At 45.5% G+C, this 13628-nt stretch overlaps 1 protein-coding gene across 1 annotated transcript in view; it reads left to right on the forward strand.

Annotated features, from left to right (window-relative positions):
* msraa (methionine sulfoxide reductase Aa) overlaps nt 1-7224 on the forward strand; it is a 40821-nt gene extending 33597 nt beyond the window's left edge. Inside the window, exon 6 of the mRNA XM_056294504.1 lies at nt 6626-7224. Within this exon, the coding sequence (XP_056150479.1) occupies nt 6626-6790 (165 nt within the window). The 3' untranslated portion in view covers nt 6791-7224. The remainder of the gene's footprint in view (nt 1-6625) is intronic.
* Nucleotides 7225-13628: the final 6404 nt, after the last annotated feature.

A 13628-nucleotide genomic window follows, 5' to 3' on the forward strand; every position in this document is an offset into this window, starting at 1 on the left:
GTCATGGGAGGCAGTAACTGCAGGGAGCAGTGACTAAAGTCAAGGTTGGAGAGGGTGTGGGTCGGCGAAAAAGGGTGTTTAATAGGGATAATATTTGCATTGCATTTATATTAATTTATTTCCTCAAACAAAACTTCTCAGTATATCGCTTATGTTATGAGCCACAATGATGGCACCAAAGTACTGCAAAATATTAACCTTTGTCCTTTTAAATATTAGACATGGGACCGCACTGCAATATGCATACCCCTCTGAGAAGTTCAGTTACTAGTGAGACTTTAGTAACGCTAGGTACAACAACACATTTGACATTTTGTCCAATTTATTGGCTGTTTATGTTCCAAAGAGTCTCTTTAAAGATCCATCCATCCCTCCCTCCATCATCCATGATCTTATCCACCCGCTTATCCTGCTCTCAGGGTCGCAGGGATGCTAGAGCCTATCCAAGCAGTCACTGCGCAGCAGGCAGGGAGACACCCTGGACAGGCCGCCAGGCCATCACACAGGCCCCCCCCCCCCCCCACACACACACACACACACACACGCACATATACTCCAGGCATGCTAGCTTGCTGTTAAGAGGCTACAGAACAGATAAGCAGTAGAATTAATATACAGTGCTGCTTGAAAGTTTGTGAACTCTCCAGACATGGTCACTGTTTTTGTAAAAAACATTAAAATAAGCTTATTACACATACATCCAAATCCCAATTTGTAAAGCACACCTTCCAAATAATGGACACACACACAAAAAGAGATATATTTTCATTATGTAATTCAACAAAGGTAGTTTATTTCACAAAAACTGAAAAATTAACATGTGCAAAAGTATGTGAACCCTTGTATTAGTAGCTTGTGGCTCCTCCTTTTGCAGCCATTACTTCAACCAAACGTCTTCTGTAACCACTAACCAGTCTCTCGCATCTGCTTATGGGGCTTTTTGCCTGCTCCTCCTTGCAGAACTCAGCCAGTTGAGAGAGGTTGGAGGGACATCTGGTATGTACCAACTTTTTCAGGTCTCGCCACAACATTTCAATTGGATTAAGATCCGGACTTTGACTGGGCCTATCCAGAGTACGAATCCTCTTTCTCTGAAGCCATTCCTTTGTAGTTTTGCTGGAATGCTTTGGGTCATTGTCTTATTGCATAATCCATTTTCGTCCCAGCTTCAACTCCCTGACTGATGGCAGGAGATTCTGGTCAAGAATTTGTTGATATGCCGGAGAATTCATGGTTCATTGGATAATATGGAGTCGTCCAGGTCCAGAAGCAGAAAAGCAGCCCCAGACCTTCACATTTCCACCACCATGCTTCACTGTTGGGAGGAGGTTCTTTTCTTCATATGCAGTGTTGGCTTTTCTCCAAACATGTCGGTTTTGATTGTGACCAAATAATTTTATTTTGGACTCGTCTGTCCAGAGAATGGACTTCCAGAAGGCCTCTGGTTTGTCCAAGTGCTCTCTGGCAAAGTTGAAATGGGCAGCTTTGTTCTTTTTTGAGAGCAGAGGCTTCCTTCTAGCAACCCTCCCATGAATGTCATGGCTATTCAGTTTCCGTCTGATTGTAGACACATGCACATTTGTCCCAGATGCTACCAGAGAGGTCTGCAACTCTCTAGAGGAGATGTGTGGGTTGGCCTTTACCTGATTTATTATTTTTCTGATGCTTCTGGGTGATAGTTTTGATGGGCGTCCACTTCTAGGCAGAGTTGCTGTCATGTTGAAGGCCCTCCATTTGTAAATTATTTGTCTTACAGTGGATGGATGGAGCTGGAATCTTTTGGAGATGGTCTTATATCCCTCCCCAGACTGATGGACTATCACTACCCTCTTCTTCATGTCCCCGGATATCTCCTTTGCTCTCGGCATTGTTGATTTGTATGGGACCACAGTGGTTTGGTTGGTTTCCTCTCTCTTTTAATTAGTGCAGGCCAAACCCTTTCCCAAGGATGTCTCATTTCATTGGTCTGCTTAAATGATTAATTAAGCACCCAAATGTGTTTCACCACAGTCTGTTACCTGCTTGACTTAACCAATGCAGCTGGGGGCTCACTTACTTTTGCACATACACTAATTCCATGTTTCATGTAGTTTTTGGGCTACTTAAACAAGTCCCACTAAACAAGTACCTGCAACTGATAAACATATATCTGACATTTCATACATAAAAACTGGTGATGATAGAATAAGAAAATAATGGTAAAACAACAGAAACATCTAAACTGCTCAAGGGGTTCACATACTTTCAAGCAGCACTGTATGTGAGAAAGCTGCTGATTCTGTTTATTGTTTCAAACTATGTTGACTTCATTTTAACATGCACAAGGTTCACAAAAAAGTTCACCACACAGTATCTACACCGTACCTGCAGTTCACTACACGGTATCTACACCGTACCTGCAGTTCACTACACGGTATCTACACCGTACCTGCAGTTCACTACACGGTATCTACACCGTACCTGCAGTTCACTACACGGTATCTACACCGTACCTGCAGTTCACTACACGGTATCTACACCGTACCTGCAGTTCACTACACGGTATCTACACCGTACCTGCAGTTCACTACACGGTATCTACACCGTACCTGCAGTTCACTACACGGTATCTACACCGTACCTGCAGTTCACTACACGGTATCTACACCGTACCTGCAGTTCACTACATGGTATCTACACCGTACCTGCAGTTCACTACACGGTATCTACACCGTACCTGCAGTTCACTACACGGTATCTACACCGTACCTGCAGTTCACTACACGGTATCTACACCGTACCTGCAGTTCACTACACGGTATCTACACCGTACCTGCAGTTCACTACACGGTATCTACACAGTACCTGCAGTTCACTACACGGTATCTACACCGTACCTGCAGTTCACCACACGGTATCTACACCGTACCTGCAGTTCACTACACAGTATCTACACCGTACCTGCAGTTCACTACACAGTATCTACACCGTACCTGCAGTTCACCACACAGTATCTACACCGTACCTGCAGTTCACCACACAGTATCTACACCGTACCTGCAGTTCACCACACAGTATCTACACCGTACCTGCAGTTCACTACACAGTATCTACACCGTACCTGCAGTTCACCACACAGTATCTACACCGTACCTGCAGTTCACCACACAGTATCTACACCGTACCTGCAGTTCACCACACAGTATCTACACCGTACCTGCAGTTCACCACACGGTATCTACACCGTACCTGCAGTTCACCACACGGTATCTACACCGTACCTGCAGTTCACCACACGGTATCTACACCGTACCTGCAGTTCACCACACGGTATCTACACCGTACCTGCAGTTCACTACACGGTATCTACACCGTACCTGCAGTTCACTACACGGTATCTACACCGTACCTGCAGTTCACTACACGGTATCTACACCGTACCTGCAGTTCACTACACGGTATCTACACCGTACCTGCAGTTCACCACACGGTATCTACACCGTACCTGCAGTTCACTACACGGTATCTACACCGTACCTGCAGTTCACTACACAGTATCTACACCGTACCTGCAGTTCACTACACAGTATCTACACCGTACCTGCAGTTCACTACACAGTATCTACACCGTACCTGCAGTTCACCACACAGTATCTACACCGTACCTGCAGTTCACCACACAGTATCTACACCGTACCTGCAGTTCACCACACAGTATCTACACCGTACCTGCAGTTCACTACACAGTATCTACACCGTACCTGCAGTTCACCACACAGTATCTACACCGTACCTGCAGTTCACCACACAGTATCTACACCGTACCTGCAGTTCACCACACAGTATCTACACCGTACCTGCAGTTCACCACACAGTATCTACACCGTACCTGCAGTTCACCACACAGTATCTACACCGTACCTGCAGTTCACTACACAGTATCTACACCGTACCTGCAGTTCACTACACAGTATCTACACCGTACCTGCAGTTCACTACACAGTATCTACACCGTACCTGCAGTTCACCACACAGTATCTACACAGTACCTGCAGTTCACTACACAGTATCTACACCGTACCTGCAGTTCACCACACAGTATCTACACAGTACATGCATTCAGGCCACTGTGAAGACACTGTTGATTAAAATGTCCACTTTATGTAAATGTTATCCACTGTCTTTAAGCTGAACATAACATTTCCCCAAACGCTTCCGAAACTTCCCACCTGTGCCAAGATGCTTTAACTGCCCTGGACGTCTCTACGTCACCGCATGTCCTCTGACTGCCCTGGACGTCTCTACGTCACCGCATGTCCTCTGACTGCCCTGGACGTCTCTACGTCACCGCATGTCCTCTGACTGCCCTGGACGTCTCTACGTCGCCGCATGTCCTCTGACTGCTCTGGATGTCTCTACATCACCACATGTCCTCTAACTGACCTGGATGTCTCTACATCACCACATGTCCTCTAACTGCCCTAGATGTCTCTACATCACCACATGTTCTCTAACTGCCCTGGATGTCTCTACATCACCACATGTCCTCTAATTGCCCTGGATGTCTCTACTTCACCACATGTCCTCTAACTGCCCTGGATGTCTCTACATCACCACATGTCCTCTAACTGCCCTGGACGTTTCTACTTCATCACATGTCCTCTAACTGCCCAGGATGTCTCTACATCACCACATGTCCTCTAATTGCCCTGGATGTCTCTACATCACCACATGTCCTCTAACTGCCCTTGAAATCTCTACATCACCATATGTCCTCTAACTGACCTGGAGGTCTCTACATTGCCACATGTCCTCTAACTGCCCTGGATGTCTCTACATCGCCACATGTCCTCTAACTGCCCTGGATGTTTCTACATCACCACATGTCCTCTAACTGCCCTGGATGTCTCTACATCACCACATGTCCTCTAATTGCCCTGGATGTCTCTACATCACCACACGTTCGATAACTGCCCTGGATGTCTCTACATCGCCACATGTCCTCTAACTGCCCTGGATGTCTCTACATCACCACATATCCTCTAATTGCCCTGGATGTCTCTACATCACCACATGTTCTCTAACTGCCCTGGATGTCTCTACATCGCCACATGTCCTCTAACTGCCCTGGATGTCTCTACATCACCACATATCCTCTAATTGCCCTGGATGTCTCTACATCACCACATGTTCTCTAACTGCCCTGAATGTCTCTACATCGCCACATGTCCTCTAACTGCCCTGGATGTCTCTACATCGCCACATGTCCTCTAACTGCCCTGGACGTCTCTACATCGCCTCATGTCCTCTAACTGCCCTGGATGTCTCTACATCACCACATGTTCTCTAACTGCCCTGGACGTCTCTACATCACCAGCTGTCCTCTAACTGCCCTGGACGTCTCTACATCACCACAGATGCTGCTGGTGTCTCCTGGCTGCTGGCTTTGCTTCACACTAATGTCCACAGTGAGGTCAAGGTGTGTAGCCGGGTGACCTCTGAATCAGTACTAAAACAGTACTGAAACGGTAACTGAAACGGTACTAAAACAGTACTGAAACGGTAACTGAAACGGTACTAAAACAGTACTGAAACAGTAGTGAAATGGTACTAAAACCATATTGAAACAGTACTAAGACCGTACTGAAACAGTAATAAAACAGCAAAAAACAGTACTGAAAATACTGAAACAGCAGTCCTACCGCCTGTCAGTTACTGACCTGCACCGCCTTCCTGTTGGTGTTCTGGACTTCACTGTGGATCTTGTAGAGTCGGCTAGGCCAAATAACGTTCATCTTACTAATACGTAATCTTTAAGAACAAAAGTGCTTCACAACACCAGTGTTAGGGTGGCTAAGACTTGCTGAAAGAAATAGTTTTTACATGCCTAGAATAATAACTGCAGTACGTTTTATTGTCCGTGGCTTAAGGACGTTAGGCTGGTGCCTTGGACATGGTGTTATTTACAAATACTTAATGCACAAACACAAAAGGGCCTCACAAAATCCCTGTTATGGTAACGAAGAGCTTCTCTGAAATAAATGGTCAATATGAGCTTTGTCCGTTGAACAGCGAACTCAGGCATGTGTGTGAACCTGGTTTGGGGGGAGGGCTTATGGGAGGGATGGAGGAAGCAGAGCAGGAGGGGGAGTGGATTTTTTTTTTTTTGCGGCCGGGTGTTATGTCAGATGTTCTCACTTCTCCAAAGTTGCCTACTCCAGTTTTAAGTGTTGTGTGTTCAGTTGAGGTGGCGTTACATATGTGAATATTGTATTTCTTGGTATTGTGGTGTGTGGTGCAGTATTTAGTACTGTTGTTCCTCAGTTCAGTCCAGCAGTTTGCATGTTATCTGTGTTTGCTTGGGTTTCCTACAGGTATGTTACTTCCTCAGACATTCAGAGTCATGGCTGTGAGTGGTCATGTGTTTCCAGCCTGTCAAGGAGAAGTCCTTGCCTCCTCTCAAAAACTTGTTCTGATAGCCTCCATACCTCCTGCAACCTAAAATCAGTTCAAAGACTTGTTCTGATAGCCTCCATACCTCCTGCAACCTAAAATCAGTTCGAAAACTTGTTCTGATAGCCTCCACACCTCCTGCAACCTAAAACCACTTCAGCTAAATGTTTCTATTTTTCTTCCTGTTTTGCAGGTACTGACAGAACAGGACTTTAAGCAGATCACCACAGAGGTCACGAATGCCAAGCCATTCTACTACGCTGAGGACTACCATCAACAGTACCTCAGTAAAAACCCACATGGATACTGTGGTCTGGGAGGTACTGGAGTCACCTGTCCAATAGGAGTGAAGGAATAACCCAGCTGGCAGCTGGATCCATCCAGCTCTTCTCCATTTAACATGAGCACCGCGTGCAACTGATTCCACGACAATATGGAGGAAAACAAACCTTGTCAATATTATATTTGCGATATATATATATACATATATATATATAAAACTTTGTTTTAAGAAACACTTGATTTGCATCCAACCAAGTGTTTAAAGAACACTTGGTTGACAGCTGATGATTGCTTACAGCATGAAACAGGCTTGTACTGTCTCATAAAGAATTTGCTTGACTCACTGGATTATTTTGCTCTGTATTTGTTGAGCACTTTCCCTCCCGTTGAGTGTTTGTTTTAACAAAGTTATAAACTCATCAAAGGCAGCTGATGAGTGCACTGAGCACAAAACAAGCTTGGTCTGCCATTTAACAACTTTGAGCTATAAAATATATCTTTGCTCCTGAATTGTTGAGCTCTTTTTTCTACATTGAAGGTTTCATTGCAACATCCCGTGGACACACATGAAGGTTTCATTGCAACATCCCGTGGACACACATGAAGGTTTCATTGCAACATCCCGTGGACACACATGAAGGTTTCATTGCAACATCCCGTGGACACACATGAAGGTTTCATTGCAACATCCCGTGGACACACTCCGCTCCTCATTAGTTGAGCACTTACAACACCTTTGACGATTTCGGAAAAAAACCCGCTATATATATCTATACATACAGGAACCAATGGTGGTGTATATTAAAAGGTGCCGAAAACAAAGTATGATGATATAAATCCTCTTCATTTATTTTTTTTCTCTTTCCATTTATTTCAGCATCTTCGTGTGAAATGATAAAGTAAGCCTATAGCTGTTAGGTAAATTATGAATTTTTGAATAAAGTTTATTGTTCTATATTGTCTGTGTATTGTTCTGTGTCTTTCAGATCAGCAACTGTGAAGTGTCATCACTGTTAAATCACTGTAATCACTGTTAAATGAATGAATGATTTATTTCGGTCATACATTTGTGTTCATATGCGACAGACAGAAAAAATAAAACATCATGGTACATATTTACAGTGCACCCGGAAAGTATTCACACCCCTTCACTTTCCCCACATGTTATGTTACAGCCTTATTCCGAAATGGATTAAATCCCTTTTTTTTCTCATCAATCTACACACAATACCCCATAATGACAAAGCGAAAAAGGTTTTGTAGAAATGTTTGCAAATGTATTAAAAATAAAAACTGAAATATTGCATGTACATAAGTATTCACACCCTTTGCTATGACACTCAAAATGGAGCTCAGGTTCATCCTGTTTCCACTGATCATCCTTGAGATGTTTCTACATCTTGATTGGAGTCCACCCGTAGTAAATTCAATTGATCGGACATGATTTGGAAAGGCACACACCTGTCTATATAAGGTCCCACTGTTGACAGTGCATGTCAGAGCAGAAACCAAGCCATGAAGTCAAAGGAATTGTCTGTGGATCTCTGAGACAGGATTCTATCGAGGCACAGATCTGGGGAAGGGTCCAAAAAAATGTCTACAGCTTTGAAGGTCCCGAAGACCACAGTGGTCTCCATCATTCGTAAATGGAAGAAGTTTGGATCCACCAGGACTCTTCCTAGAGCTGGCCGCCCAGCCAAACTGAGCAGTCGGGGGAGAAGGGCCTTGGTCAGGGAGGTGACCAAGAACCCGATGGTCACTCTGACAGAGCTCCAGCGTTCCTCTGTGGAGATGGGAGAACCTTCCAGAAGGACAACCGTCTCTGCAGCACTCCACCAATCAGGCCTTTATGGCAGAGTGGCCAGACGGAAGCCTCTGCTCAGTAAAAGGCACATGACAGCCCGCTTGGAGTTTGCCAGAAAGCACCTAAAGGACTCTCAGACCATAAGAAACAAGATTCTCTGGTCTGATGAAACCAAGATTGAACTCTTTGAAAAACCGATCAAACGATAGTGAGAAAAGAAAGCCCGTGGTGAAACCAAACATTATCAGCAGTTTAAAGAGATTTGTCAGCAGAGCGCCTAAACTTTTTAGGACTTGTTGATCTACTACTACTACTACTACTACTACTACTACTGCTACTTTCGGCTGCTCCCGTTAGGGGGCGCCACAGCGGATCATCCGTTTCCATCTCTTTCTGTCTTCTGCATCTTCCTCTGTCACACCAGCCACCTGCATGTCCTCCCTCACCACATCCATACACCTCCTCTTTGGCCTTCCTCTTCTCCTGTTCCCTGGCAGCTCCATATTCAGCATCCTTCTCCCAGTATACCCAGCATCTCTCCTCCACACATGTCCACACCATCTCCATCTTGTCTCTCTTGCTTTGTCTCCAAACCGTCCAACCTGAGCTGTCCCTCTAATATACTCGTTCCTAACCCTGTCCTTCTTCTTCACTCCCAGTGAAAATCTTATCTTCCTCTCTGCCACCTCCACCTCCTCTTTTCATGAGTGCCACTGTCTCCAAGTGGCACCGATGAGAAGACAGAGCGCCTAAACTTTGTAGAACTCGTTGATCTAATTTATTTAAAATGTTCAGTAGTTGAGAAGCTGAAGTGCAATTTTGGTCTCAATCTGGATATAAAACAAATAGAAGTTTTTCACCTGGATGCAGTTTACATCATGCACGCGGTTTGTTGTGTGTCTGTGTGCATTTGTGTATGTGTTTAGATGACCTCCTGTCTTAAATCATTGCATTGGCTCAAGCCTTGTCGCAGCTCCACGTGCATCTCTGTTTGTGTGTCTGCTTTTGAGTAGACTGGTGTCACATCAGACAAAGACACACACACAACACAAAGTTCTCCGCCAACATATCTCACACCCACACTCACTGCAAGAGAGGGAGAGGTGGGAGGAATGTCAGGGAGAGAGGAAGGAGGTGAAGATGGAGAGAGGACACGGTTTCCTGCTCATGATGGACCGGTGTCCTTCTGCCCTGCTGGACATGACGTGTCTTGTTGTGTTGGGAAAGACCATGGGCTGCACACTGCAGATCTCTCCACCCACACCCACACCCACATCCTCCCATCTGGCCTGTCAGTCAAAACACCTTGTAAGTAGCAGCAGCCTTGTTTGCTCTAACGTCCTTTTACGAAGGCTTTCCCCTCGTCTGTCTTCTCACTTGAAACTGGGTGGAAATAATCTGCATTGCTCTTGGTTGAATACCTGACAAGCAGAAGTAGACAGGTGACACGAATATATCCAAGACACACGTTCCCAAGACACACGTTCTCAAGACACACGTTCCCAAGACACATGTTCTCAAGACACACGTTCCCAAGACACACGTTCTCAATACACAAGTTCCCAAGACACATGTTCCCAAGACACACGTTCCCAAGACACACGTTCTCAAGACACACGTTCCCAAGACACACGTTCTCAAGACACACGTTCCCAAGACACATGTTCTCAAGACACATGTTCTCAAGACACACGTTCTCAAAACACACGTTCCCAAGACACACGTTCCCAAGACACATTCTCAAGACACACGTTCCCAAGACACACGTTCCCAAGACACACGTTCTCAAGACACATGTTCTCAAGACACATGTTCCAAAGACACATGCTCCCAACACGTTCTCAAGAAACATGTTCCCAAGACACACGTTCCCAAGACACATGTTCCCAACACACGTTCTCAAGACACACGTTCCCAACACACGTTCTCAAGACACACGTTCTCAAGACACATGTTCCCAAGACACACGTTCCCAAGACACAAGTTCCCAAGACACACGTTCTCAAGACACACGTTCCCAAGACACACATTCCCAAGACACACGTTCTCAAGACACACGTTCCCAAGACACACGTTCTCGAGACACACGTTCCCAAGACACACGTTCTCAAGACACACGTTCCCAAGACACACATTCCCAAGACACATGTTCTCAAGACACACGTTCCCAAGACACATGTTCTCAAGACACATGTTCTCAAGACACACGTTCTCAAAACACACGTTCCCAAGACACACGTTCCCAAGACACATTCTCAAGACACACGTTCCCAAGACACACGTTCCCAAGACACACGTTCTCAAGACACATGTTCTCAAGACACATGTTCCAAAGACACATGCTCCCAACACGTTCTCAAGAAACATGTTCCCAAGACACACGTTCCCAAGACACATGTTCCCAACACACGTTCTCAAGACACACGTTCCCAACACACGTTCTCAAGACACACGTTCTCAAGACACATGTTCCCAAGACACACGTTCCCAAGACACAAGTTCCCAAGACACACGTTCTCAAGACACACGTTCCCAAGACACACATTCCCAAGACACACGTTCTCAAGACACACGTTCCCAAGACACACGTTCTCGAGACACACGTTCCCAAGACACACGTTCTCAAGACACACGTTCCCAAGACACACATTCCCAAGACACATGTTCTCAAGACACACGTTCCCAAGACACATGTTCTCAAGACACAAAGTTCCCAAGACACACGTTCCCAAGACACACGTTCTCAAGACACAGGTTCCCAAGACACATGTTCCCAACACACGTTCTCAAGACACACGTTCCCAACACACGTTCTCAAGACACACGTTCCCAAGACACATGTTCTCAAGACACATGTTCCCAAGACACATGTTCCCAAGACACATGTTCCCAACACATGTTCCCAAGACACATGTTCCCAAGACACATGTTCCCAACACACGTTCTCAAGACACACGTTCCCAACACACGTTCTCAAGACACACGTTCCCAAGACACATGTTCTCAAGACACATGTTCTCAAGACACACGTTCTCAAGACACATGTTCTCAAGACACATGTTCTCAAGACACATGTTCGTGTTCGAAAACTACGTATACTTCCAGTAGGCAGAAGTCCCTTCTGTGAGGAAAAACTAATGAGTCTTTTCCAGTAATGACACTTTCACTGATTATCAAGAAATACTTACCTCATACCGGCGGCACGGTGGCGCAGTGGTTAGCGCGTTTGCCTCACAGCAAGAGAGTCCCGGGTTCGAGCCCCGGGGTAGTCCAACCTTGGGGATCGTCCCGGGTGGAGTTTGCATGTTCTCCCTGTGTCCGCATGGGTTTCCTCCGGGTGCTCCGGTTTCTGTCCAAAGACCTGTAAGTCAGGCGAATCGGCCCTACACATTGTGTGTGTGTGTGTGTGTGTGTGTGTGTGTGTGTGTGTGTGTGTGTGTGTGTGTGTGTGTGTGTGTGTGTGTGTGTGTGTGTTACGTTCCCCGTTAAAGCTTCAGGGGATGAGAGGAAGCAACAAAGAAAATAAGAGGGGGGAGCGGAACTTGGTGTAAAAACAAAAATGTATTGACAAAAGTGAACCCTACGTTAAAGTATAGAAATGAAAAAGGCAACTGAAGATGCTGGCTCTTAACTAAGCAGGCTTAGCAAACAAAACAAACTCCGATCAAGCCGAAAACAATAACAAGTTTCACGCTCCGTCGCAAGGAGTAATGGGTACCGACACAAGAGCTCGCGCTCCGCTGACAACAACGGCCCACTGGCACCGTTGGCTGGCTCTCTCCAAGGTATATTATACCCAGCCGATGAGGAACTGGGGTCACCTGGGCTCAATCAGCAGTTCCACAGGAGGCGGGGCATCACCTGGAGAGGGACAATTACAGACACACGGCACTAGGGTCGTAACACCCCCTCCCATAAAAACAAACCCTAGGTTTGTATACAAGAGGGTAATTGCACACATAACACACGGCACTGGGGCCGTAACAGTGTGTGCGTGAGTGTGTGTGTGTGTGTGTGTGTGTGTGTGTGTGTGTGTGTGTGTGTTGGCCCTGTGTGATGGCCTGGCGGCCTGTCCAGGGTGTCTCCCCGCCTGCTGCCCAATGACTGCTGGGATAGGCTCCAGCATCCCCGCGACCCTGAACGCGGGATAAGCGGTTCGGATAATGGATGGATGGATGACCTCATACCAGAGTACATACCAGAAGTGTAAGACACTAAGATGGTACAGTAATTGATGTGTGGTGCTCTTTTACGTGGTTATTGACTCTGATTTGGACTGTCAAGACCTAACTGACTGGTCAAAAACTGGTAACATGATGTTTTATTAATTTGTTCTTTTGTCACATGTGTCAGCAAACACTGATGTGATTTTGACAAAACATGGGTGTACGAGGCAGTTGAGGCGCTTTGCTGCTCTAGTCCACTGAGCTCTGTCATGTCCACATCACAAGAGTGTAACTTGTTACGAGAGTGTAACTTGTCACAAGAGTGTAACTTGTTACAAGAGTGTAACTTGTTACGAGAGTGTAACTTGTTACAAGAGTGTAACTTGTCACAAGAGTGTAACACGATACAAGAGTATAACTTGTTACAAGAATAACTTGTTACAAGAATGTAACATGTCATAAGAGTGTAACTTGTTACGAGAGTGTAACATGTTACGAGAATGTAACTTGTTACGAGAGTGTAACATGTCACAAGAGCGTAACTTGTTACAAGAGTGTAACTTGTTATGAGAATGTAACTTGTTACAAGAGTGTAACATGTCACAAGAGTGTAACTTGTTACGAGAGTGTAACATGTCACAAGAGTGTAACTTGTTACGAGAGTGTAACTTGTTACGAGAATGTAACTTGTTACAAGAGTGTAACATGTCACAAGAGTGTAACTTGTTACGAGAGTGTAACATGTCACAAGAGCGTAACTTGTTACAAGAGTGTAACGTGGAATCCACGGGACTGGAAGATACACAAATATAAGGTGTTGGAGGGGATTGTCAGCTTTCCTTGCTGCTTGAAAGTCGTTATATAGAGGGTCTTTTCCTCCCACCTGTTAACTCTCTTCTGCTCTCATCTGTTCATTCATCCACCTGGTTTCTGTACTCCTTCCT

Source organism: Lampris incognitus, chromosome 15, assembly GCF_029633865.1.
Source record: "Lampris incognitus isolate fLamInc1 chromosome 15, fLamInc1.hap2, whole genome shotgun sequence".
Lineage (NCBI taxonomy): Eukaryota > Metazoa > Chordata > Actinopteri > Lampriformes > Lampridae > Lampris > Lampris incognitus.